This window comes from Ruditapes philippinarum, unplaced genomic scaffold (assembly GCF_026571515.1).
Source record: "Ruditapes philippinarum isolate M1 unplaced genomic scaffold, ASM2657151v2 ctg780_1_1_1_1, whole genome shotgun sequence".
NCBI classification, from domain to species: domain Eukaryota; kingdom Metazoa; phylum Mollusca; class Bivalvia; order Venerida; family Veneridae; genus Ruditapes; species Ruditapes philippinarum.
The window spans coordinates 57,225-85,120 of record NW_026867221.1 but is presented as its reverse complement, the minus strand read 5'-3'; the positions used below and the strand labels follow the sequence as shown (position 1 = coordinate 85,120).

The following is a 27,896-nucleotide window of genomic DNA, read 5'->3' as shown; positions in this document are numbered from 1 at the left end:
TTAAGAGGTAATATATGTGCGTTGGGGTTGAAAATCCACATCGATATATCCGAAATATCGATACATGCGATATCGATATATGCGAGGATGCTTCCGTTAGGTTATAATGGAAGTTGGCAGGGACCAAGACAAACGTATCGATATAACCGATATATCATTACAAGCGATATCGATACAGTTGGAGTTTACTGTATTTTCATATAATCCTTTGGTCCATCGGCACAGAATATATAATTATTCACGATTATGGTCAATTTAAACTTCAACGGTAATATAAACAACGCAACAGCCGAAATAAACATCGAGATTTACGCCGTTTTATTCCATTGACAAAATCTTTCGATTCAAACGTGGTCCCAGCTTTGCCGTGTACAAACTCGCCCGCTTTGAAGTATGAGAACAAACATATAACCGAATGGCTCCGCACATAGCCGACTGGTTCCTATCTTCAAAGCGCAGCGCATTTTGCACACGGCAAAGCTGGGCCACGTTTAAATTTATCGAAAAATTTTGTAAATGGAGTAAAATGCCGATTATTTCGATGTTTATTTGTTGTTTATATGTAACCAAGTTGAACTTATGTTGACCTTAAATGGCGTATTATTTACAAGTTTTGACAGCGCTATTTTTCAAATAATCTCTGTAACAAAAATATAGTTTTCTGTTGCCAGTTATGTATACAGAATAATCCATATAAAATCCAGTTTGATAAATAACATTTATTTTGGTATTAAATAACACCGGCTTTATGATTCATTTGTTCATTCAAGCTTCTGTTGATAGTGATAAATTTAAAGGAAAAATGAAAAACTTCTCGCTGGTGTTTCGCAGTTATTACTAGTCAAAAAGTGACTTTTTACAAGATATTTACGAATGCCATTTAATACCAACTCATTTAAATGCATAAATTTGACAGACCTAAATGTAAATTACTGTTAACAAATGTCATGTACTTTCACGACCTTGTAGAGTGAACACAACTGTTTAGATGTTAAGTAAATATAACAATACATTGTAAATAAAACTATTCAGGTACAGGTCATTCCTTTACTATATTAAATGTAAGGCCAACAAGTTCATCATACAAGGTATGACGACTGTTCATTATAACAACACAATACCATTTCTCAACTGATGGTTCCTTATCACAATATTCTTGGACTGTTCATCATGTCAGCATAAATACTTTATGTCATTTATAAATGAATGATGATAACATCTGCAACAATTTAATTCACTATAAACATATTCACATATAACATTATTGACATCAATAAAAATACTGTTTTGTGATAAGTATCATTATTCATATTTTACGGACAGAAAGTTGTCTCCTTGAATGAAATCACGAAACTATTATTCATATTGAAAAAATATATTCTCATTTGAATTATACTTATCAATACTCGTCGCTGACTTTGACGTCTTCAAATATTCATTTAGTCTAAATATTTCTGTAAAAACAAAAAAAATGAGTACCACACTTATAAACTCATGTCATCATTGTTGTTCACACCGCCAACACTCTATGGAGGCTATTCGTTGCCAAAAGTCCAGTATTGATGATCTGTTTATTAACGGACAAACACAATTGTATTTCTTTGTATGTAAACTCCAATGTTGCATTCTTGGATTGAGTTTGCCGATTTAACATTGTAAACATGCATTTCAACAAAATACATTTAGAAACTGTATTGTGCATTTGTAGATTTTAAAAAGGCATTCGCCCTTGTGTATAGAAATGGAATATGGTTAAAGTTGTTGACTTATAAGATGGCAATATGTTAAAAGCTGTGTATCGATCAGTGAAAACTTGTGTAAGATCGAATGGTTATATATCAGATCATTTTGAAAGTAATTTGGGCGTAAAGCAAGGAGAAACATTATCTCCTCTACTTTTTATAATGTTTATTAATGATATGGAAGCTTATATTAAAGATATTAAAGCTTATCTTGTACAATAGATCAAATGCAAATTTTTATGTTGCTTTTTGCAGACGACACAGTGTTATTCTCTTATTCGTTGTCTGGTTTACTGGCGTTACTTAATAAATTGCGTTGTTATTGTGTTAAATGGAATATTACAGTAAATACAGCTAAAACTGTTGCCATGGTATGTAAATCTGGAAATAACCAGGAGCGTTTTGATGCATATTATGATAATAATAGATTGAATGTTGTAAATAAATTGTGTTACCTTGGTGTTATGTTAACTAGTAACGGCATATCTTATAACGTTCAAAAGGCACTTTCTGAACAGGCATTACGTGCATTATTTACTCTCAATTCCTTATTTGATGTTGTACCAGTTGCTTTATCTGAAAAACTTAAGCTATTTGATTCTATGATCTTACATAATTATTCTAAATTATGGCTGTGAAATATTGGGATTCCATAATTCCCCGGATATTGAAAAAGTATATGTTAAATTTCTAAAGCAAATATTGCATGTTAGACATCAAACAACTTGTGTTTCTGTATATGGTGAAGTTAGGAGGGTTTATTTTAATATTTTGAGAAAGGAGCGCATTATTAAATATTTTTATAAAATTTTAACACTCCCGATGTGTTTGTATATGAATCCTTTATGGACAGTAAAATTAACAATTTCAGAGGTTCTTGGGCAATCGAAGTTAAAACATTTTTAGAAAATTTAGGATTTGCATATGTATGGACAGAAATGTCATTTAGTAAGCAGCAAGTGAAATAGTGATAAACAGAATCCTTAAAGAAAGCCCAACACGGCAAAATTGTAAAATGTCGCAGGCTCGGTTTAATTGAGCCTATTCATGAACGGTACTGGAAAATGCAAGTTACCATCCACGCCCCCTAGCATAATGCTGCTATTGAAACATTATACTGTCAATATTATCAAAGGTTTTATTCTTCTTTTGATACAATGCCAAAACTGTGCACAAATTATTTAAAAACTGTATAGGATTTGAAAAATATTTATCATGTGTAAAAATTGATTCTCATCGCATAGCTCTCACTAGACTTAGTCTGCTATTCCATTGGTACGCGATCCGTGACCCGCGTCCGTGATCCGTGTCCGGTGCATTTCAGTGAGTATTATTCCATAGGTACGTTATTTTCTATATACATTTAATTATAGTATAGCGAACAGAGGATAATTATTTGTAGAATATGATATAATTTCATTTAAATACCAAAACCTGTTGTAACATCAAATAATTAGGTAAAAAGAAAAAGGAAAAACATTGAATACCAATTAGGTTTTTGAATAACATCTCTTTAGCAACCGAAGACCAGATATTTTTTTTTTAATCTGTCATTTGTGCATCATAAATTAATGGGTTCTCCAACACTATTTTGGTGAGCTTTTTAGTATTTTCTTTCGAAATTCTGGAAACAAAGTGTTCCCTCGGAAGCATTAATCACAACAAAATTACATAAGAATTGCAGACTCGGTTTGATTGAGTCTGTACATGAGGGATAATGAATAAGTGCAACATCCCTCACGCCCCCTAGCACCGGCTTGAGCGGTACTCAATTCTCAGAGCGGTACTCAATTCTCAACACTTAATAGTGCTGGCATCAATGATCCCGAAGGACCAGAAAATATAACAACACTGAAGTGAAGTACGGGGCAACTTTTTACAGCTGCCACACAGCACTTGACACCTGCTGTTGTGAAGTACAAAATTCTGGAAACAAAGTGATCCCTCGGAAGCATTAATCATAACAAAATTACATAAGAATTGCAGACTCGGTTTGATTGAGTCTGTACATGAGAGATAATGAATAAGTGCAACATCCCTCACGCCCCCTAGCACCGGCTTGAGCGGTACTCAATTCTCAGAGCGGTACTCAATTCTCAACACTTAATAGTGCTGGCATCAATGATCCCGAAGGACCAGAAAATATAACAACACTGAAGTGAAGTACGGGGCAACTTTTTACAGCTGCCACACAGCACTTGACACCTGCTGTTGTGAAGTACAAAATTCTGGAAACAAAGTGATCCCTCGGAAGCATTAGTCACAACAAAATTACATAAGAATTGCAGACTCGGTTTGATTGAGTCTGTACATGAGAGATAATGAATAAGTGCAACATCCCTCACGCCCCCTAGCACCGGCTTGAGCGGTACTCAATTCTCAGAGCGGTACTCAATTCTCAACACTTAATAGTGCTGGCATCAATGATCCCGAAGGACCAGAAAATATAACAACACTGAAGTGAAGTACGGGGCAACTTTTTACAGCTGCCACACAGCACTTGACACCTGCTGTTGTGAAGTACAAAATTCTGGAAACAAAGTGATCCCTCGGAAGCATTAATCACAACAAAATTACATAAGAATTGCAGACTCGGTTTGATTGAGTCTGTACATGAGAGATAATGAATAAGTGCAACATCCCTCACGCCCCCTAGCACCGGCTTGAGCGATACTCATCGATAAAGTATTTAATTTCGTTCGAGGCATTTTGTCGTGACGAGACCTTTCCGTGACTGTCAGCGTCCGTAAACAATCGATCATCTTGCGAAACGTCGCGGACACCGTCGCGGAAGCGGATTGTAAACGGACAAAAAGAATATTTTCAACGTATTCTTTGATAAGCGAATCGGTATTGGACGCGGATGACGGACGCGGGCCACTGATCACGTATAAATGGAATAGCGACCAAAAAAGTTCATCACATAGACTAGCAATAGAATAAGGTAGATTTAGAATCATACCAAGAGAAAATAGAAATTGTATTTTTTGCAATATGATTGTTGTTGAAGATGAAAATCACTTTGTTCTTGTATGCCAACATTACCGTGAAATAAAAAATAAATGTCTTCCAAAATATAATTGTCATTGGCCAACATTACAAAAGTTTCGTATGTTACTGTCAACACAACAATCAAATGTATTGAATAAACTTGCTAAATATGTATTCTTAGCAACAAAACTACGTTCTCTAGAAATTAGTTAAAAAAGAAAATTTAAAATATAGATATTATTTAAATATATGATGTCATGAAACCATAATATTCAGTACCTATATAAATTTGACCTGACCAGATTTATCTGAACTCCTAATATAAACAAAACAATGACCGCCCCAGATTGTATTATTTACTTTGTATGCACCAGTGATCAGATGGGCCAAGTTGTACTGGTACGAAGTATTGTTCTTTTACAAATGTTTGTTTTTTTACTTGTGTTTCAACTTTGTATAAATCATTTGTTTTGATATGATTAATTTTATTCTATTCTTTCTATTTCAATATTGATGCTGTCACTGGTTATATATATTCATGTGAATATTGTCCTTCAGTTATTTATATAGTTCATTGTAATAACATAATCATGCTCTTCTCATTGTAATAAATGTCAACGCCTTGCATGTTATATATGTGGGTAAAGAACATTTAAATATGTCCATATGCTCAATAAAATATAGAATTGAATTGAAAAAAATTGAATTGTTTGTGTATACGCCCACAAAAGAGAAGTTACATCCTATGCTTAACATTGTCGAACCATCTTGATTCGGATCAGCATAATCCAGCTGTACACGTTTTTCAATGGGAGATAAAATAAGCTCCGCCCATTTTCCCGCCCACTACATCAACGTTAATAAACGTATTTATCCGCTCATTTTCGGTATTAACCGTCGGCGACAAGAAGCGGAGTAGTTTCCATTTACCTTCACCTTTTAGGTGTTTAGTTATTCACCAAACACCATGCCTTGATACAATTAACATCAGCGGACTTTTAAGGATTATATGCATATAAGTTTTAAAACGTTGTAGATTCCACATTTCCTAAAAGAAAATGTAAAAAAAAAATAAATAAAACACTCACCAGGCTACTTACTGCCTGAGGTTAAAATATTTTTCAAGGAAGAAAACACTATTGATGAGACTATATTCAACGACAAATAAATTTTGGGTATTCCAATTTGCAAAGGAATAAGTAACATTTACAGTTTAGCTGCTTCCTTACCACTTTCAAATTTTCAAGTCAACATCGATTGAGATTTTGTAACGACTAATTACTAATACACTGTTGTCTTTCCTAGTAGTAGCATTTACTATTACATTAGTAACCCTTATTCTAGCGTATGACTTGACAAGAAAAAAAAACTTTTAACAAAAGTAAATTTATAACCAAAATTGTAGTACCCTTTCGTAAATAACTTTTTAATCTTACCATACCATATAGATATAATTTCCCATTTTTACCATTTTGTTTTTTAATAATCATATTTAAATGAGTCCAAAGGTATGTATGTTGATTATCAATATATGTATACCTTGTTTATTTTATCTCCTAGAAAGCCATCACTTACAAAACTTAATAAATATTTTGTGTAGTATTTCATGTACTCTGTTTTTGATCAGATAGGCAGCAAGTCTATGTAACAGCTATTGACATCATGTATACACAGATTTTAGAGTTGCTATTGATTCAGTACAATGCATAAAAAGACCTTAACCTACGTCAGCTTACATATATTTAATAATAAAAGGCTAAATCACATCCTGATGACTCAAAAATACCTCCCAATGGAGGTAAACAGAGATGCTAGGATAACACTGAATATTTATTTCAACAAATTAAAATGGGAAAAATTCCACCAAGTTTTTGGTTATACAACGAGAATTATCGGTAGTAAAACTTTTTGAATTGTTTCGTGGTTATACACTTGGTCAAAAATATAGGTTTTTCTACAACCCAACATATGTCCTTTAAAGAAAGAAGGCACAGGTTCTCTTTATTCGTGTTGCCAAAAAAGACTTCCATGTATCGCATTCTAGTACTATGTAAAAGATATGCGTTCGCCTGTTACCGTGTCACTTTTGAAGGCACACAAACCCTATCGTTCATTAACAAATAGTGGTGTGTCATTATATATGGGAAACATTCCCTTATGTTAATTCACCAACTTTAGTTTTTGCATATTACTATGCTCATTATCAGTATAAACGTTGTTACATTGTTACATTACATCTTAACAAATTTTGCATTACTTGAATATCCTGTACTAGAATACGATTTAACAAAATCAGAGAATATTCAAAGTCAATTGTAATGCAGTTGATGTATGTGAAATTTATAACAGTTTCTATATAATTTGAAATATTTTTGTACCAACAAGAGTTACCTCTTTTATTTTATATGGCTTTTGTGAAAAATTTGGGTTTCCCCCTTTTTTAAAAATTTGTCTATTTTTCCCTGGGTTATTCCCCCTATGGGAAATTGAAAAATCGGTTTTTAAAAAGTTTAAAACGCGTTTGAATGAAAAAGGGAAAGGGGGTGGTGTGTTTAAACCTTGAGTGGGGCAAAGTTGATGCCCTTTAAAATTTCTCAACGTATTTATGCCCCAGCATTAAACGTTAAATTGTTTCTTCCTCGTTTTCATTTCTACATGTTTCAAATTTGAAAAATTAAACATTTTTTTAAACCCCAGTTTGCAATTTTTTTTAAGTTGCTTTCTACAGTTCCATTTTATAAAATCGAAAAATAAAATGCTCAATACCAGTGAGTATGTAATCTGGATCGAAAATTAGATTTTCTAATCTGTTAGTAAAACCCGGGGTAGCTTTGACAAGTTTCAAAGGCTGGATTTTTGGCAACGAATAAACTCCATAACACTCAGCCATCTTAAGAAAGATATCGAATCAATAGCTTGAAATATGTACTGCGGAAAATCCGTTTTAACTTAAAAATGGAAAGAGGTTTGCTATCCGTAATTTCCGCCACTCTTTCGGGTTATTAGGTAGTGTTATCCTATGTTATGCTATCAATCATGTACTTCTCACCATTTCCATATCGAAGCGTAAGTTCTAATACTTGTATTATAAATAGCGTGTTTTTAAAGTTGTTAGTGTAAACGAAACAAAGGTATGTGGGAAAAGCACATTTTCTTAAGTAATTTATCAAGTGCTGATAAAAGAATGCGAATTTCCTCTTATGCGGTCCGTTATTTTTAGAACACAAATATATAAGTTTTTGATTTATTTATTCAAATAAATTAGACCGGAAGAAAGATATTGAGAACTTAAATGAGTTCGGTGGCAAATATCGTTTTCAAATTAAAGTTTCGTGAAATTCTTTGATAAATTAAAGCTCGGCTTTAAAGCTGTGATTGAAGTCATGTCCGCTGAATGACTACAGTCATCTTTCTTGTTCGACATACATACCTTTTATATTACTGTTTTTTATTTCATTTTCTTTTGAAAAGCTTATTATTCTTAAAATTTCTCTTTTATTTAACTGTATCCAAAATTTGAATTTTATTACATATGGACTATCAACTTATGATGCGTTGCTCTAGAAATGAATAAACTTCAAAACTATTTTAATACACAATACGAAGTCAGTCATTTGTTGAAAAACTGATCTTTGTGCCCTTCTCTGAAATAAATATTTCCTTGTTCTGTTCTGGTAAAAAACATATATGACCACTGTAGACAAAAGGATCAGACTTTCTGTCATTTAACTGTTCGCTACTTCCGACTTTTGATGTACATTGTTGAACCGAAACACATGTTGTTTCGTGTGAGTGCCTTGATAACCAAGGTTGAAGGCCTACCTGGCCGGAAGTCATCTTTGATAGACAATATCTTAGCTTAAAAAAAATTGTCCCACATAAAGATTATGCGTTTTGTATTGACTTGTGATCAATATATGTCACACAGTTCCTTGCAGCTTTATCAAGCTTACTGCGACATTTAATTCAGTTTAGTTGCCAAAGTACAACAAGAGCCACCGCCGAGCGGGGGCAACGCTCGACGTTTTACTTTTTCTAAAAGCAAACACAGAAATGTTTGAACCAATCTTAACGTTTTCTTTCCATAAATTAAGTAGGTCTGTCTTGTCACATTAGTTTTGTCAAAATATGAATCGTTTACATATATATCCGCATATATGTGTATTACAGAAAAAAAAAATATTTCTTAAAATTACAAATTCAAACCATATTTTGTTTGTTTGTTTGTTTCATTTTACGCCTTTTTCCAACAGTATTTCAGTCATATAGGCGGGTAGTTTCCTTACCATCGTTCCTGGAGAGTTACACCAGTACTAGACTACCTTCCTCCGCGCTAAACTACAAAAGCATCTCCCGGGGATCGGATCGAACCCACGCCAGAGAGGTAACCGGATTAGAAGTCATCGACTCTAACCCCTCGACCACGGAGGCGGTCCTCAAACCATATTATTTGGTAGATATTTATTTTTTTTTCCTAGTACATGGCAAGCAAACAGACCCTAAAAGGTACTAGTACGCACAACTTTACTTTTTATATAATTTATATTTAGTGTTTATTTGACTTTTAGTATATCTGTATTGCACTTATACTTGCTTTGAATGAGTTTGTTGTGAATAAAAAATATCTCTTAATAGTGTTGTTAGTTGTCATTCATTTGAAAATGATATATTATTCTCAAGGTTTTCATTGTGTTTTGCCAAATTAAAGAGTCCATTTATTCTAAAGATTGTACAAACTATTTGAACAGTTATCATAGTGGTTTGTATTTACATACATAACACAAATAGGCCATTATCTTTTGAGATAGTAAACAATCATTTTTAACTCCCCTATCACACCTGTACTCATTTCGGCAGTTCAGCCACTGATGATTGGAGGTTACAAGTGTGCGTACTCCAGTCTTTATCCTACATTCAGGACATTACTAGCTATTGACTACAATTTCAAGAAAAAGAAAGTTGCAGTAATCTGCGATATTGAACAGATGTTCTACTCATTTAGTGTTCTCGAGAAGCATAGAAACTTGCTTCGCTTTTTATGGTTTAAAGGAAATGACCCTTCCCTTCCTTTGGTAGAATATCGCATGTGTAAACATGTCTTTGGGAACAGCCCTTCCCCTGCAATAGCTACATACGGTCTTCATAAATCTGTAGAAAGGTCTGATCAAGATGTGCAAGACTTTGTGAAAAGAGAATTTTATGTAGATGACGGCTTGTCCTCGCATACAACAGCTGCTATTGCTGATGATTTGGTTAAACGAACTCAAGTACATTAAGTGCTAGTATGTTACGATTACACAAATTAGCATCAAATGACCCTGAGGTTATGAAATGCTTTGACCAAGGAGATTTGGCGAAAGGTTTAACAGATTTAGATCTTGACTGTGGCGTTCTGCCAAGCCAACGTAGTCTTGGAATTGTCTGGAATTTAAGTTCTGATGACTTTGTTTTTAAAACAGATATGTCAGCTCGTCCTTTCACTAAAAGGGGTATTTTATATTTAAATAGTGTATTTGACCCACTTGGATTTTTGGCCCCTGTTATCTTAGAGGGTAGATTAATCCTTAGAGAGATAATGCGTACTAAAGTTGATTGGGATGACATTGTGCCTACAGAGATTGCACTGAAATGGGAGAATTGGAAGGAAAGGTTAGAAGATTTAGAGATGTTCAGTATTCGTAGGTGTTATTTTGAAAGGTCACTGAGTGAAATGTCGAAGGTTGATTTACATATCTTTTCAGATGCGTCATTAACTGCCATCTCAGCTGTTGTGTATGTTAAGGGATTTTTAAAGGGAGATAATCATGTAGGATTTGCTGTTGGGAAAAGCAAACTTGCTCCAGAAAAGGGTCACACTATACCCATGCTTGAATTATGTGCTGCAGTTTTAGCTGTTGAACTGTATCAGTCTGTAGCAAGTCATTTATGTGTTGATGTATACACAGTTAAATTCTACACAGATAGTAAAGTTACTTTAGGCTACATTTGTAATCAGCCCAAAAGGTTTTTCACGTATGTTAGTAATCGTGTCCATAAGATTGTTAGTGTATCTAATCCTTCACAGTGGAATTTTGTTCCCTTTGAACACAATCCTATTGATATTGGTAGCCGAGGTGCCAGTCTTGTTAAGTTACTGAAGAGTTCATTGTTATCAGGTCCAAAGTTTTTGCAAATTGATGCAAATGTTTCTAGGCCTGAAAGTTTTCCACTTGTAAACCCCACTCAAGATGAAGAAATTCGCAAAGAGATTTCTGGTATGGCGTCAAACGTAAAAGACTTGAATTTCAGCATGGGTTTGTTTGAAAGTTTTCCTCCTGGCTAAGTTTAATACGTGCAGTTTCTATATTAAGACATATTGCCATTTCCTTTCACAGAAGTTTACAATGTAAAGGATGGCATATCTGCCCACTCTCGAAGACTTTAGCCAATAAGGAAGATTCTGTGTCATGGGTATTGCTTCAAGTCCAACTTGAGGTATTTTCAAAGGAAATTAAGCTTATTTCTGGAGGAGAAAGTTTTAACAAAGACAGTAACATTTCATCCCTTGACCCGGTATTAAGCAGTGATGGTTTGTTACATGTTGGTGGACGTGTGTGCAGAAGTCAGTTGTCTCAGGTAGAAAAGAGTCCTATTATCTTGCCCAAAAAGCATCCTGTAGCTGAAGTATTGGTAAACAGTACCATGAGTCGGTTGTGAATCAGGGCCGACAGATTACTGAAGGAGCTCTTAGGTCTGCAGGTTTCAGGATAATTGGAGCTAAGAGATTAGTTTCTTCTGTTATTCACAAATGTGTGATCTGTGAAAAAATTAGGGGGAAATTTTCATGCCAAAAGATGTCAGACCTACCGATTGAACATCTAGTTCAATAATCTCCTTTCAGTTATGTCGGGGTTGATGTGTTTGGACCGTGGCAGATTGTTTCAAGACGTACAAGAGGTGGACAAGCTCTCTCAAATCGTTGGGCTGTTTTATTCACTTGCTTGATTATTCGGGCAGTACACATAAAGGTTATCGAAGATTTATCTTCCTGTGCTTTTACTAACGCTCTTAGGCGATTTGTTTCCATACGTGGGAAAGTTAAGGTTTATAGATCTGATCGTGGTACAAATTTCATTTGGGCAATTGATAACATTCAAGCCAGTGCAATTAATGTTGAAAATGAACATGTTAAGAGTTTCTTACAGAAATCTTGTTCAGTTTGGGTATTTAATAGCCCTCATAGCTGTCATATGGGAGGCACTTGGGAGCGCCGCATAGGTGTTGCTCGCAGAATACTAGACGCTATGCTATTAAATGTCAAAACTTTAACTCATGACGTCATTGTAACTTTAATGGTAGAGGTATCAGCTATCGTAAATGCACGTCCAATTGTTCCAGTGTCTTACGATCCCGAAGTTCCAGATATATTAAGTCTTTCTGCTTTGTTAACACAGAAGTTAGAATCTGACCAACCACCCTTGGGCAATATATATATAGAGACTAAAGATCTATATAGGAATCAGTGGAAACAAATCCAATATTTAGCCGATCAATTTTGGTTACGCTGGAGACGAGAATATCTCCAAACTCTTCAAGTTAGGCATAAATGGGTTCAAGAGCAAGAACCATTAAAAGTTGATGACATTGTATTACTTAAGGATGCTGAAGTAGCACGCAACTATTAGCCTATTGGAAGAGTTGTGCGTTCTTTTCCAAGTAAAGACGGTAGAATCCGCAAAGTTGAAATTTGTATTGTGAAAAAGGAAAGAAAGTTTGTTATACTAGACCAATTGTTAATTTGGTGTTACTTGTCAGAAAGTAATATAAAGTTATTTGTAAAGGTGCGTGTAATGTAAGGATATTGTTTCTTGTACTGTTTAATGTAATACATTACACTTAACTTTCTTTGTATATTTTTCTTCAAAATGTTGTTAAGTAATTTTTGGAAGCCTCAGAGGGAATCATACTCTCGACCTCCCGTTTCCTGTTTAAACTCTGTAAAGATCTTAAACTAGTTATTGAATATTACGGAAGAGAATATTTAAATTTTTAGTGAATTGCCTATTCTAAACTTTGAACTGATAGAATCTCAATTTTACATTTCAAGTGATAGGTTTTGGAAACATCTATCTTGTTTTGTTATTTTAGTTTTTATTATCATTAAGATTTCTAGTCAATACTAATTACTAGACTTATATATGTCTGAAGTTTTTTCAGGACATATTTTTTCAACCTTCATTTTCAGTATTAGACTTTTGTAAACTTAGTGTTATTTTTTTATAATAACAGGTACAGTGTTATCAATGTAATGTTGTGGTATAGGGTTATTAGTGTTATTATTTTATAATAACAGGCGGGGAGTGTGTTGTATCGTCCGGTTTTGGACGATGTTTTTAGGACGATACTATGAGTCGATAACGCTACAGTGAGAGTCGTGTTTGTTTTTAGTTACTTTCTCGTGTTTAAGCGGTGTGGCACCGCCATTTGTAAACTTTGTAAAAGATTTGGCTGTAGATGTCTATAAAGCCACAACAATGTATGTATTTTTGGTTTTTTCACTCACAGACTGTAACTTTATATGATTTACGTATAAACATTGATATATTGTTTTGTACTTTGCTTCTATTCGGTGAAATAAGTTTGTAGATTCGTACTTTAAATTTTCGTAACAATTTATATACAATTTCATATGGAACCTTTTTTAGTATAGATGTAGAAAGTTTATCCTTAAGTAAAGTACTTTAATTTCTGTATTGCAAGTGAAGGTTTATGAACTAAATTTCCAGTAGAACTTTGCTTCATTTGAGATGAATATATGACTTTGATAGAAATTTACCTATAATAGTACTTAGTATTTTCTTTTTATATATTTTCAGCCTTTACTACGCACACACACATGTAAAGATATTGAATAAAGCTGGTTAAACTGTCTGATAGTAATTGTGTTTTGTTTATTCACTTTTAAGAGGCAGAACAGCTGGAAAGTCATCAAACGAACTTTACAGTATTGATGGGACGTAATCTGAACCAATAAATCTTGAACCAAAAAATCTTGAATTCCTACACTAATAGTCGCCATATTGCCTTTAGTGTTGATGACGTAAAAGCCATCAAAAATAATGTAAGGGTTTCCTTCATCACGACATAATTAAAGGGTATGGAAAGCTTTTTGTACTTGCGGGTTATAGAATTTCCTGTGTTCACTAAAATTAAAAGACACGTCAAGTGATAAGGTTTATAATAGAAGGTGTGTAATACAATGAAAAAATGCGATGGTATTACATATTTGAATCAGACATTAATTAACAAAACTACGAAAGAATTATGAATGGATATTGTTGGAGAGTGTGAGATACAAATATAATTATATAACTGGAGAAATGATTCAATATAACGTAAAATTGTACAGCAGATACATGTAAACAATTGTCTAGAAAAAATATTATTCTTCAGTATATAAATCTCCATTATAGTAAATCACTTAGAATTTAATCAACATTTTTTTAAAGCAATAGTTCTTAAGAATAGCTTAATGATAGATTTCTATTTATCAAAATATAAATGGATAGTTTGCCCACTGTAGACCAGTGAACTATAAGTAGTCCTTTTGGTCAGTCCGTGCAAACTGAGAACCTCAGTTTTTCATGAAGGAAGCTGGCAAATGTGATGAAATAATAAAATGCTGTATAGCCTGAGTAGACAATGTACTATATTATTGTCCTTATTTGGTGCTCGCATAAGTCCTTGAACAAATTCCTGGATATAACTATAGAATGAAACAGGTGAAGTTCATACTTTGAACAGTAATGTCACGACTGTTAAAATCATGAGGATCTTGAAACATGTTCTTTAAAAGTGCTCGAATGCAATTGTTCTAGTAAAGATAAACAAACTTAAATAATACAGCAACTGAGGGCGGTCAGATGACACTCTGTGCAGTCTGTGGTTATTTGAAGAACACTTGAGATAGGCGGACATGATTGTTATTTATGGTGGTATGCTGCGTCATTAAATTCATATATCAATAAATGACACAGATGTTATGCACTCCCCAAATATACTAGCAATGTGAGATCTTTAAAATTTAAGAAAAATAACAACAACAACAATATTAAAATAAAGAATTATTAATATTGGCTGATTTTTGTTTAGGTCGCTATTTGTCTTTCTTAATTCAAAATTTCATATAAAAATATTGATTTCTACTAGAGTTGGTGCTGAGGGGTAGGGGCATTGATGGTATTTTGCAATCACCTGTACCGTCCATGAACAGATTCAATCAAACAAGGACAGGAACTTTTTCAACTTTCTCATAGATTTCCTTTTTCTCCTCCCTATATTGTGTCAAGTTTTGTACATTAAAAAACTCAAGGCCTTTAATGTCAGCAGAAAAATAATCGTGTATGTATGTTTCTGATGGTGCAGTTCAGCCACTGATGATGGGAGGTTACAAGTGTACGTATTCCCGTACATAAATGAATGGACAAGCCCTAGCATCAGGATCACGGTTGGAAGAAATACCTAAATAAGAACATGATTTACACCAAAATTATGTTAAGAAAAGTTTGATACGATTGATAAAGCATCTGTACATGTTGATATTTTCAATTTAAATATTTGTTTCTGTTTATTTTTCTTATTGTTTCCATTTTTAATTCATATTGACAGCAATATAGAACACATTTGCTAAATAACAACAAGAAATTGTCATGTGCAATATCTTTTTATCTTGTTGCACACCGACCTAAAAACAAAACGCGCCAGCAAATGATATTGCAGCTTTAAAGGGGGGGGGGGGGGTAATATCCTTTTCACCCAATTGAGGCTGACCGTACTACCCTAATGCCTAACACATGATGAGATCATGATATACATGTATAAATGCATGGAACATCGAGCTACATGTAACATCAGGCGAGACTAAAGATACATGTAACATCACGCGAGACTACAGCTACATGTAACATCAGGCGAGACTACAACTACATGTAACATCAGGCAAGGCTACAGCTATATGTGACATCAGGCGAGACTACAGCTACATGTAACATCAGACGAGACTACAGCTACATGTAACATCAGGCGAGGCTACAGCTATATGTAACAACAGGCGAGGCTACAGCTCCATGTAACATAAGGCGAGACTACAGCTACATGTAACATCAGGCGAGGCTACATCTACATGTAGCATCAGGCGAGACTACAGCTTCATGTAACATCAGGCGAGGCTACAGCTACGTGTAACATCAGACGAGGACTACAGCTACATGTAACATCAGGCGAGGCTACAGCTACAAGTAAACAACAGGCGAGGCTACAGCTACATGTAACATTCAGGCGAGACTACAGCTACATGTAACATCAGGCGAGGCTACAGCTACTTGTAACATCAGGCGAGGCTACAGCTACATGTAACATTAGGCGAGGCTACATCTACATGTAGCATCAGGCGAGACTACAGCTACATGTAACATAAGGCGAGGACTACAGCTTCATGTAATATCACGCGAGAATATAGCTACATGTAACATCAGGCGAGACTACAGCTACATGTAGCATCAGGCGAGACTACAGCTTCATGTAACATCAGGCGAGACTACAGCTACATGAAACATTCAGGCGAGGGCTACAGCTACATGTAACATCAGGCGAAACTAGAGCTACATGTAGCATCAGCCGAGACTACAGCTACACGTAACATCAGGCGAGACTACAGCTACATGTAACATCAGGCGAGACTACAGCTACATGTAACATCAGGCGAGGCTTACAGCTACTTGTAACATCAGGCGAGGCTACAAGGCTACATGTAACATTATGGCGAGGCTACAATCTACATGCTAACATCAGGCGAGACTACAGCTACATGTAACATCAGGCGAGACTACAGCTACATGTAGCATCAGGCGAGACTACAGCTACATGTAACATCAGGCGAGAGTAGTGCTACATTAATCATCAGGCGAGGCTACAGCTACATGTAACATTAGGCGAGGCTTCATCTACACTGTAACATTAGGCGAGGCTACAGGCTACATGTAACATCAAGCGAGACTACAGCTACATGTAACAAAAGGCGAGAGTAGTGCTACATAAATCATCAGGCGAGGCTACAGCTACATGTAACATTAGGCGAGGGCTACATCTACATTAACATTAGGCGAGGCTACATTTACATGTAACATCAGGCGAGGCTACAGCTACATGTAACATCCGGGCGAGACTACAGCTACATTTAACATCAGGCGAGACTAGTGCTACATAAATCATCAGGCGAGGCTACAGCTACATGTTCACATTAGGCAAGGCTACATCTAAATGTAGCATCAGGCGAGACTACAGCTACATGTAACATAAGGCGAGACTACAGCTTCATGTAACATCAGGCGAGAATATAGCTACATGTAAGATCAGGCGAGACTACAGCTATATGTAGCATCAGGCGAGACTACAGCTACATGTAACATCAGGCGAGAACTAGTGCTACATAAATCATTCAGGCGAGGCTACAGTTACATGTAACACAGGCGAGGACTAGTGCTACATGTAAACATCAGGCGAGACTAGTGCCTCATGTAACATCAGCGAGGCCTACATCTATATGAAAATCAGGGGAGACTACAAGCTACATGTAACATCAGCGAGAACTACAGCTACATGTAACATCAAGCGAGACTAGTGCTACATGTTAACATCAAGCGAGAATACAGCTACATGTAACATTCAGGCGAGACTACAGCTACATGTAACATCAGGCGAGACTACAGCTACATGTAACATCAGGCGGGACTACAGCTACATGTAACATCATGCGAGAGTACAGCTACATGTAACATCAGGCGAGACTACAGCTACATGTAAACATCAGGCGAGACTACAGCTACATGTAACATTCAGGCGGGACTACAGCTACATGTAACATCAGGCGAGATGACATCTACATAAAAACATCAGGCGAGACTACAGCTACATGTAACATCAGACGAGGCTACAGCTACATGTAACATCAGACGAGGCAACAGCTACATGTAACATCAAACGAGGCTACAGCTACATGTAAACATCAGACGAGAGCTACAAGCTTCATTGTTAGCATCAGGCGAGACTACAGCTTCATGTTGCATCAGGCGAGACCACAGCTACATGTAACATCAGGCGAGGCTACAGCTACATGTAACATCAGGCGAGGGACTACAGCTACATGTAACATCAGGCGAGGCTACAGCTACTTGTAACATCAGGCGAGGCTACAGCTACATGTAACATTAGGCGTGGCTACATCTACATGTAACATCAGGCGAGACTACAGCTACATGTAACATCAGGCGAGGTCTACAGCTACATGTAGCATAAGGCGAGACTACAGCTACAGCTACATGTAAACATCAGGCGAGAGTAGTGCTACACAAATCATCAGGCGAGGCTACAGCTACATGTAACATAAGGCGAGGCTACAGCTACAGTGTAACATCAAGCGAGACTACAGCTACATGTAACATCAGGCGAGAGTAGTGCTACATAAATCATCAGGCGAGGCTACAGCTACATGTAACATTAGGCGAGGCTACATCTACATGTAACATTAGGCCGAGGCTTACATTTACATGTAACATCAGGCGGGGCTACAGCTACATGTAACATCAGGCGAGACTACAGCTACATTTAACATCAGGCGAGACTAGTGCTACATAAATCATCAGGCGAGGCTACAGTTACATGTAACATCAGGCGAGACTAGTGCTACATGTAACATCAGGCGAGACTAGTGCCTCATGTAACATCAGGCGAGGCTACAATCTATATGAAAAATCAGGGGAGACTACAGCTACATGTAACATCAGGCGAGACTACAGCTACATGTAACATCAAGCGAGACTAGTGCTACATGTAACATCAAGCGAGAATACAGCTACATGTAACATCAGGCGAGACTACAGCTACTGTAACATCAGGCGAGACTACAGGCTACATGTAACATCAGGCGAGACTACAGCTACATGTAACATCAGGCGAGACTACAGCTACATGTAACATCAGGCGGGGACTACAGCTACATGTAACATCAGGCGAGATGACATCTACATAAAACATCAGGCGAGACTTACAGCTACATGTAACATCAGACGAGACTAGTGCTACATGTAACATCAGACGAGGCAACAGCTACATGTAACATCAAACGAGGCTACAGCTACATGTAACATCAGCCGAGACTACAGCTACATGTAGCATCAGGCGAGACTACAGCTACAGCTACATGTAACATCAGGCGAGAGAAGTGCTACACAAAATCATCAGGGCGAGGCTACAGCTACATGTAACATAAGGCGAGGCTACATGTACATGTAACATTAGGCGAGGCTTACAGCTACATGTAACATCAAGCGAGACTTACAGCTACATGTAACATCAGGCGAGAGTAGTGCTACATAAATCATCAGGCGAGGCTACAGCTACATGTAACATTAGGCGAGGCTACATCTAAATGTAGCATCAGGCGAGACTACAGCTACATGTAACATCAGGCGAGACTACAGCTACATGTAACATCAGGCGAGACTACAGCTTCATGTAACATCAGGCGAGAATATAGCTACATGTAAGATCAGGCGAGACTACAGCTACATGTAGCATCAGGCGAGACTACAGCTACATGTAACATTCAGGCGAGACTACAGCTTCATGTAACATCAGGCGAGAATATAGCTACATGTAAGATCAGGCGAGACTACAGCTACATGTAACATCAGGCGAGACTACAGCTACATGTAACATCAAGCGAGACTAGTGCTACATGTAACATGAAGCGAGAATACAGCTACATGTAACATCAGGCGAGACTACAGCTACATGTAACATCAGGCGAGACTAAAGCAACATGTAACATCAGGCGAGACTACAGCTACATGTAACATCAGGCGAGACTTACAGCTACATGTAACATCAGCGAGACTAAAGCAACATGTAACATCAGGCGAGACTACAGCTACATGTAACATCAGGCGAGACTACAGCTACATGTAACATCAGGCGAGACTACAGCTACATGTAACATCATGCGAGAGTACAGCTACATGTAACATCAGGCGAGACTAGTGCTACATAAAACAGCAGGCGAGACTAGAGCTACATGTAACATCAGACGATACTTCAGCTACATGTAACATCAGGCGAGACTACAGCTACATGTAACATCAGGCGAGACTACAGCTACATGTAACATCAGGCGAGACTACAGCTACATGTAACATCAGGCGAGACTACAGCTACATGTAACATCAGGCGAGATGACATCTACATAAAACATCAGGCGAGACTACAGCTACATGTAACATCAAACGAGGCTACAGCTACATGTAACATCAGACGAGACTACAGCTTCATGTAGCATCAGGCGAGACTACAGCTTCATGTTGCATCAGGCGAGACCACAGCTTCATGTAACATCAGGCGAGACTACAGCTACATGTAACATCAGGCGAGACTACAGCTACATGTAGCATCAGGCGAAACTACAGCTACATGTAACATCAGGCGAGACTACAGCTACATGTAACATCAGGCGAGACTATACCTACATGTAACATCAGGCGACACTAGTGCTACATAAAACAGCAGGCGATACTAGAGCTACATGTAACATCAGACGAGACTACAGCTACATGTAACATCAGGCGAGGCTACAGCTACATGTAACATCAGGCGAGACTACAGCTACATGTAACATCAGGCGAGACTACAGCTACATGTAACATCAGGCGAGATGACATCTACATAAAACATCAGGCGAGACTACAGCTACATGTAACATCAGGCGAGACTACAGCTACATGTAACATCAGGCGAGACTAGTGCTACATGTAACATCAGGCGAGGCTACAGCTATTATGTGACATCAGGCGAGGCTACAGCTACATGTAACATCAGGCGAGACTATAGCTACATGTAACATCAGGCGAGGCTACAGCTACATGTAAGATCAGGCAAGGCTACAGCTACATGTAACATCAGTCGAGACTACAGCTTCATGTAACGTCAGGCGAGACTACAACTACATGTAACATCAGGCGAGACTACAGCTACGTGTAACATCAGGCGAGACCAAATATACATCCGTTACATCAGGCGAGACTACAGCTTCATGTAACATCAGGCGAGACTAGAGCTACATAAATCATCAGGCGAGACTCACATTGCTCTGTCGTGTATATATGATAAACATAAGTTAAACATAATAAAAAAGTTAAATATGGTCAACTTTGAATATAATTATTCTTTACCTGCAAATCAAGCATGTGTTATTTAAATATTTTCCATTATATAATAAAACGCCGTATTGACTCAATTAAAATAAAGAAAAATCAAGTGAAATGACTTGATATTCAAATGTAAAATATTAGGCAATGATTTAAAAAAAATTACAACGTATTCATTTCAATGTTGATTGAATTTCATTGATTCGTCAATGCCAGGTAACGGTTGTTGATATAAACAGTGTAACAGCGTAACAAACGCGCGCGCGATCTGCCATGCAACACGATTGACACAGTATCTCTTGTAACCAATCTTTCTCGGCGGCACGAAATACCCAAATATACCCAAATACAAATCTTTCTTATCGCATGGTTTGGAACTTTTCCTTTGTTCTTACTTACCGATTATACGCAGTAAACTTCAATGAGCATTTGAAAACTGCATTGATATATAACAGTACAGTTTTTTTTTTCATTTCTTCATATGGGAAAAAACTCGACTGATATATAACGGTTGAATTTTTTTCGCACCTTGTATGTATCAATGTAGTTGTTTTTTTATCACAGAGGCTCCAATAGGGCAGTGGTAACGAACATTCCCAGTAGCAAAAAAAATGGAATCAATAAAATAATGTAAAATAAATAAAAACAATAAAAAATATAAACAAAGATAATAAATGAAATGAAATTTACTCTCATTTAATCAAAAAGGTACATCCGCTGAATGAAATATTTCCACTGAAAAAAGCCCTTCAATCTTGGATCAATATTGGTAACAGTTTACGATCCGCTTCTAACATTGGATGCCCCTTGTATATCTTTTTTTTTCGGCAGCGAAAACAACTTGAAAAAGACTGCCTTATCAAGAATAACTGTAATGTAGCTAACGATTTATTTATTTATCTATTTATTTCTATTACAAAACAGAAAGCATTATGCCATTGCGATAAAACAGTTATAGTATATGAAACTCGTTAGTTACGGGGGTATAACACTGGCTGGGCGACATCTCTGGATGTTTCTGCAAAAACAATTGTCTCGGCCTAACGGCCTCAACATTTTTTTAGCAGAAACACCCCTTGATGTCACCAAAGCCATTGTTATATCCACGTAACTAACTCGTTCCATGTACTATAACTATATCACATATTAAAGTATGAAATTTCATGCAGGGATCGACACATTGAATATGACTATTGATTATATAAATTTGTTCTAGGGTTATCACCAACACTGTGCTGGATTAATTAATATGTCACTGAGTGAGCCAAATACAGTATTTATGGATTTATATAACATTCGTAATATAGGTCCATTTAAATTAAATTAATTTATGGCTATGTAGACATTTATTCTTTAAAAATGACACTATCATTCCAGATAGCTAAGGGGTATTAAGCACTCATATTTGATCCAGTGCGCAATATAAAAATCAACAAGGGTGGAACATTGGCATGACATATATATATTACCTATTAATTTTGTGAAACACGATAACATGCTTTATTTTTCTTATAATCACAAAACTTCCTTCTTCTACCCTTACCAGTGAAACAGCCCTAAGGTAATCCGGGGTTTACCCGATTAAAATTCCGCTTGTAACTTACGAACAAAAGGTTTAAATAGCCTATTTGTGCAATAAAAAATGCTTGGAAAACTCAAATAATATGTTTACGCCTCAATCAAAATAAATTATATAGTCTACGTGAAATACTTTGTTTAGAAAATATCGATTTCGCAAACAACTGTGACGAGTTAAATTAATGCTTAATTGATGCCAAACGAAATGTTCTTATTTTCCACGAATAAGGACAAAAGAGGACAATTCTAAATACAAACATAAACTCTAACCTCCGTACGGAACATATCGTTCCGTTTGTTTACCAGACTGTCTATACAGTGGCGTAATCACTTTTTTTATTCTTCAATCTTTGCCCTTTACTATTTGTTACAGCAGCACTTTGAGATTCAATGTCAAATAATATAATTTATTAAAGACTGCTTAAACATATCAATTTACAATGATGAAATTCAAAGTAACATAATAAGAACTTGAATAAAACATAACTGGTAGCCAAGAAAGCTTAAACATGGTCTTTACAATGTTGAAATTCAAAATAACATAATGACAACTTAAATAAAACAACACTGTCTTACGAACTCCCTGTTCTGTAAGCCAAGGTCACGCCTGAGGATCAGTGTGCCTCTTAACACCCGTGACCTGCTATATAGTGACAAGAGAATTAAATCAAATATGTATAACTTAATTAATCTCATTTCAATCTACATAATTGTATTGTTAGATATTTATATATACTGAAACAAAAAAGAAACTTTCTCCAAGTTTGAATGTAGATATGTAAGTACAGTTTTTCAATCCTTTTGAAACTCGATTTTTACGTTGAATAAACATATCGGGCTTTTATACAGGGATTAGCTGACCAATTTTGCAAACAAAACGAGTTTTACAAGCTACTACATGTATATAAGTGTGTACATCTAAGTAGCACGATTGAACAACTGGCACATACTTTGCGAAAGTTTCTTTTATGGTTCAGTATACATTATAATCTTTAAGATATGCTGGTGGTTTTCTTTGGCGAACATGCCTATCACTATGCGTTCAACATTGAGTGGTTGATTTTCATTTTCTATAGAGCAATCACTTTGTACAATATGTACACTACTATCGCGATGTATGCGCTCAGCCTCATGCTCAAACTATATATCGGTATCAAGAGTCGTCTTGTGGAAAATATAATATTGGTGGAATATGCTCATCACATGAAGCAGGTTTAGTAGAGACTTCTACATCATCGTCACAATCTAAATCAACTTGGTTATTTTTATATTCTGGTGTTGAGTTTTCAACGCGATAACACTCAGAGCATTTCACTTTGAAAGAGGTTGCACGTAATTGGTTACCAACGAATTTTTAAATAAAGCACCATTCACCATCTATAAAAACATCAAGATACCGGTTACGAGCTCTCAACTTTGTTTCTCTGATTACAATTACACTAGGTCTCCAACTATAATACTGATAGGATTCCGTGGGGATTTTGATTTTTTTACTGTACTTGTGATTTTTCTTCCTCAAGTATTGTTCATTCATAACAATATTTTCATCATTCAAGGGGTTAAGTTCATTGGTAAATTGGTCTCTGTGGGTCCATATTTCATGAGCAGACACTCCTTGGTTACGGATACGAGAATTTAATTGTCAGACACAAGTTCTGAGCTGAACAGGGGTCAAAACACCTCCGTTAGGGTCCATTTTTAATATTTCACTCTCAAATTCACAAATAGCTTTTTCAGCTAGAGGATTCTTATTGTCATTTTTGGCACGCCCAATTTGAAGTGTGATATTATGTTTTTCAAAGAAATTTGTCGTTTTTCATGGAAGGGTAAGATCTACTCGAAAACTGCTTTTGGCCTATTCATAGGGTGCATGCCCACTATGAGACTGACTAAGTTCTTATCTCGTAAAGTGTCACGTTTTTTATCACAAATTAATTATACTCGCTAATGTATATGATGAGACAGTTTCACGAACAACAAGTATGAGTTGTCTTTTCTGTTTAAGCACATCTGCTGCGAAGTTGATACCAATAAACACCGGGGGATCTTCGGAAGATTGTTTCACAAGATTGTTTAAGTGAGGCACATATGTGTCAACATTCACATACATTATCAATTACTTTGAGCAGATCCAGCTTTCCAAACTTAGCGCTGGAGAACCCGGCGAGCAGCAATTAATCACTCCGATGAACAGTTAGAGTAGCACCGATACCATGTTTGGAAGTGGAAGCATCGGTTACAATCCAAATGTGGTCACTGGCTTAAGGGATAGTAATAGATTTGTGGCCATCCAATGCCTTTTGAGCTGATTTGAAGTCAGAAAGTAATTTGTCTGACCATATCAATTTATCGCGCGAGTTGCGCTTTAAAATGTTCCATTGTGAGTAGCACATCCAGGTAGAACTCGCGCAAGCATTTTGTCAGCGCCAAAAAAGGCACGAAGATCACGAAAGGTGGATGGTGGTGAATATGTCGTCAATACAGGACTGGCGGAGATTTGACCATCCTTTCAGATCCAACCTAGAACAGTAGTGGAAATTGGACAGATGATTGTTTTGGAATGAGACAGTTTAAGATTACATTTTTGGAGAGATGATAATACTTTGGTCCATTTACTGATTAACTCCTCAGGGCTACTTCCTCCAAAGTAAAGATCGGCTGCTAATTTAGCGACAAATCCTGCTAGTAGACAGTCACTTAATACCCGGCACATCAATTCTTCTAGAGCAGATTCTGAGCCTGGCATGCCCATGACACTCCTTATATACACAAGAACACCGCAAAATGGTGTTGCCACACCGCAATATTTCATTGATGCTTTTGACAATGGTATTTGGTAAAATGCCCTAGTTAAATCAGCTACAATAATGTATTTCCATTGTCCTGAGAACTGAGTTGACATCAGGCATTAGTGACGGCTGTGGCTTACTGTATTGACCTATCTCTCCAAATGCGGTAACTAAACGAAATCCTCCTGAAGATTTCTTCACTAAAAAGGAGGGATTTAAGTATTCAACGGTAATGCCCAAGTCTTCTGGTCGCATGAACACACCAAGCTTTTCCAGCACGTCAAACTTGTCTTGCTGCTCAATTAATATGTCTCGACCTTACTGGGATAATCGTCCTTACCGTTGAGGTTTGCATTGACCCATATTAAAAACTGCTTCAAAAGGGCCTTCTGCTCCATTGTAAGTATGTAAATCAGGGCTAAACACACTATCATAATTATTGCCTTAACAAATTTTGGAATTGTTCACGAGCGTCATTAGAAGATTATCTCGATCAACTTGTACTGAGTCAGAGTGGTAAGTATAAGAAGTGTTAGACTGTGTAACTGTATTTGTGTTGACAATGACATCTGCTTTCGTAACATATGGCACAACTGTGTTCATTTGACACACATGGTCATTTCTTATCAAAATTTGTGGTTGTAGAGTATCATTACATATACGAATTTTCCCTGCAATGGCCTCTGTAACTTGTGGTTTCGGCCATCCACGCGGTTCAATAGCTCGATAACAATTACTTGAGAATTCTGGAGGTACAGCTAGCTCTACATAATCTCCTGGCCAGATGGTGATGGAAAGAGCACGAAGAGTAGTTGCTTTTGCACTCCGAACACTATTATGTAAGTGGTCAATTTCAGTAGGGCCATATGTAAACTTATCAGTTCCATGAATAGTTATCTCTTACGTAGCCGGTCAAGTAAACACATCATTTTTAGACATAAATGGAGTTCCTGCGAGAGTCTCACAATCTAAGTCATTCTCAACGAGTGTCTCAAGGTACAAGTCTGTATCATTGCGATTGATAGTAAGTTTTGTTTCAACGATAACCTATAGTAATGTTACTCCGTCAGCTTGTTGTGCGCCTTGGATTCTCTTAGTAATGACTTCCCCAACGCGCTGGGCAGAAGTAGTCTTTATCATATTAATTTCTGCGCCATTATCAAGTGTTATATGTAGCGGATATTGTTTGTAGAAAGCCTTAAAATATGGTGAGATATTTGTGCTCGGTCGTCCTGAAGTATACACAGAGCGTGTTTTAGAAATGCTAGGTAATTCTGAAGGTAGATCATCATCACTAACGTCAGAAATAGATTCATCACAAACAGCTAAGCGCGTTTTACTGAAGTACTTTTTGTCATTATCAGGTAGAAATAGGCATTGACTTAGGTAATGGCTATAAGAACGGCCCGTCTGTTTACAAAGGATGCACAATTTTGGATAAAGTTCTCCAATGACGGTCACATTTTTTGGAATTAGACACTTTGTCATAATACGAAGCTCGAAATACTTTAACTTCTGCGACTGAATGAACTTCATCAAGTAGATAGTTCAAAGCAAGGGATATTTCAGGTTTTAGAGATACAAGTGTTTGATATCTGAGTTCACTTCCATATCTTTGTTTTGCAATTGCTGGTAGATCCGGGTGCATAGGTCTAAGCCAAGTAAGGACAATTGATTCTCTGATGTAGGTGAAAGTTCCTCATCGGCAGTAGGCACTACGTCATGATGTTTGATGACGCCATCTGTACGAAGTAGATTATCCACAACGAAACACTTTAATTTTTAAATACATCCTCAGGCGTTTCACCAGGCTCTAACTTAATGTCGTTGAAATCCAAAAATCGACTACCAGACGTTTGAAATCCGAAATGGGAGCGTATTACCTGACAGATACTTTTCATAGAAGTAGATTTCTGTATGACTAAGAGACCTGGCTATGATTGGACAATAACTCGCAATCTGCCCCAGCATAAATTCTAGGTGAGTGCATTGTCGGGCTGCAGTACGGCGTCGAGCTTCGGAAACTGTTTCGTTGTCGTCAGTTAACCCTCGCACATGTAACCATTGGTTTCCTTTCCCATTTTAAGTCATGTAGAAATGGAGCAAAATCATTGTCAAGAAACAAAGTGTACTGCAAGTTATCTTTCCATGCTTCAAAGGAAGTAATAGTTTCATCCTTTGTTAACGCCCATTGTTTTTGGGCTCTGGCAGACATAATTATAGGTGTTAATTAAATTGAACAGTCAGAAAAACTGCTTCGTCACCGCCAACATATTGGGTTCAGTATACTTTGCAGACGGACTTTGCAGACAAGTTAAACAAAGAGGGATTTTGGAGACAGACAAGTTAAACAAAGAAAGATTTTACATTTTGCAGACAATATAGATTATATAGGGGATGTTTAATCCCTTTAAGGTGTGAATGGGCTTTTATGCAGTTGATCAGTTGGTTTTTTGTTTGTTTGTTTGTTTGTTTCATTTTACGCCTTTTCCAGTATTTCAGTCATATAGGCGGGTAGTTTCCTAACCATCGTTCCTGGAGAGTTACACCAGTACTAGACT

The 27,896-nt window shown here is 36.6% G+C and overlaps 2 protein-coding genes across 2 annotated transcripts; both read left to right on the top strand.

The window, feature by feature from the left end:
- The first annotated feature begins 9,601 nt into the window (after nucleotides 1-9,601).
- LOC132735333 (uncharacterized) lies at nucleotides 9,602-10,009 on the top strand. The gene has a single exon (XM_060722276.1). It carries the CDS (start codon nucleotides 9,602-9,604, stop codon nucleotides 10,007-10,009), a length of 408 nt encoding a protein of 135 aa, XP_060578259.1.
- An 8-nt stretch (nucleotides 10,010-10,017) lies between these two features.
- LOC132735332 (uncharacterized) lies at nucleotides 10,018-11,055 on the top strand. The gene has a single exon (XM_060722275.1). The coding sequence runs from the start codon at nucleotides 10,018-10,020 to the stop codon at nucleotides 11,053-11,055; it is 1,038 nt and encodes a 345-aa protein (XP_060578258.1).
- Nucleotides 11,056-27,896: the final 16,841 nt, after the last annotated feature.

What these genes read in the sequence shown, in the direction of transcription:
- LOC132735333 (XM_060722276.1), top strand. Translation starts at nt 9,602, where the DNA reads ATGATTGGAGGTTACAAGTGTGCGTACTCCAGTCTTTATCCTACATTC.
- LOC132735332 (XM_060722275.1), top strand. Translation starts at nt 10,018, where the DNA reads ATGTTACGATTACACAAATTAGCATCAAATGACCCTGAGGTTATGAAA.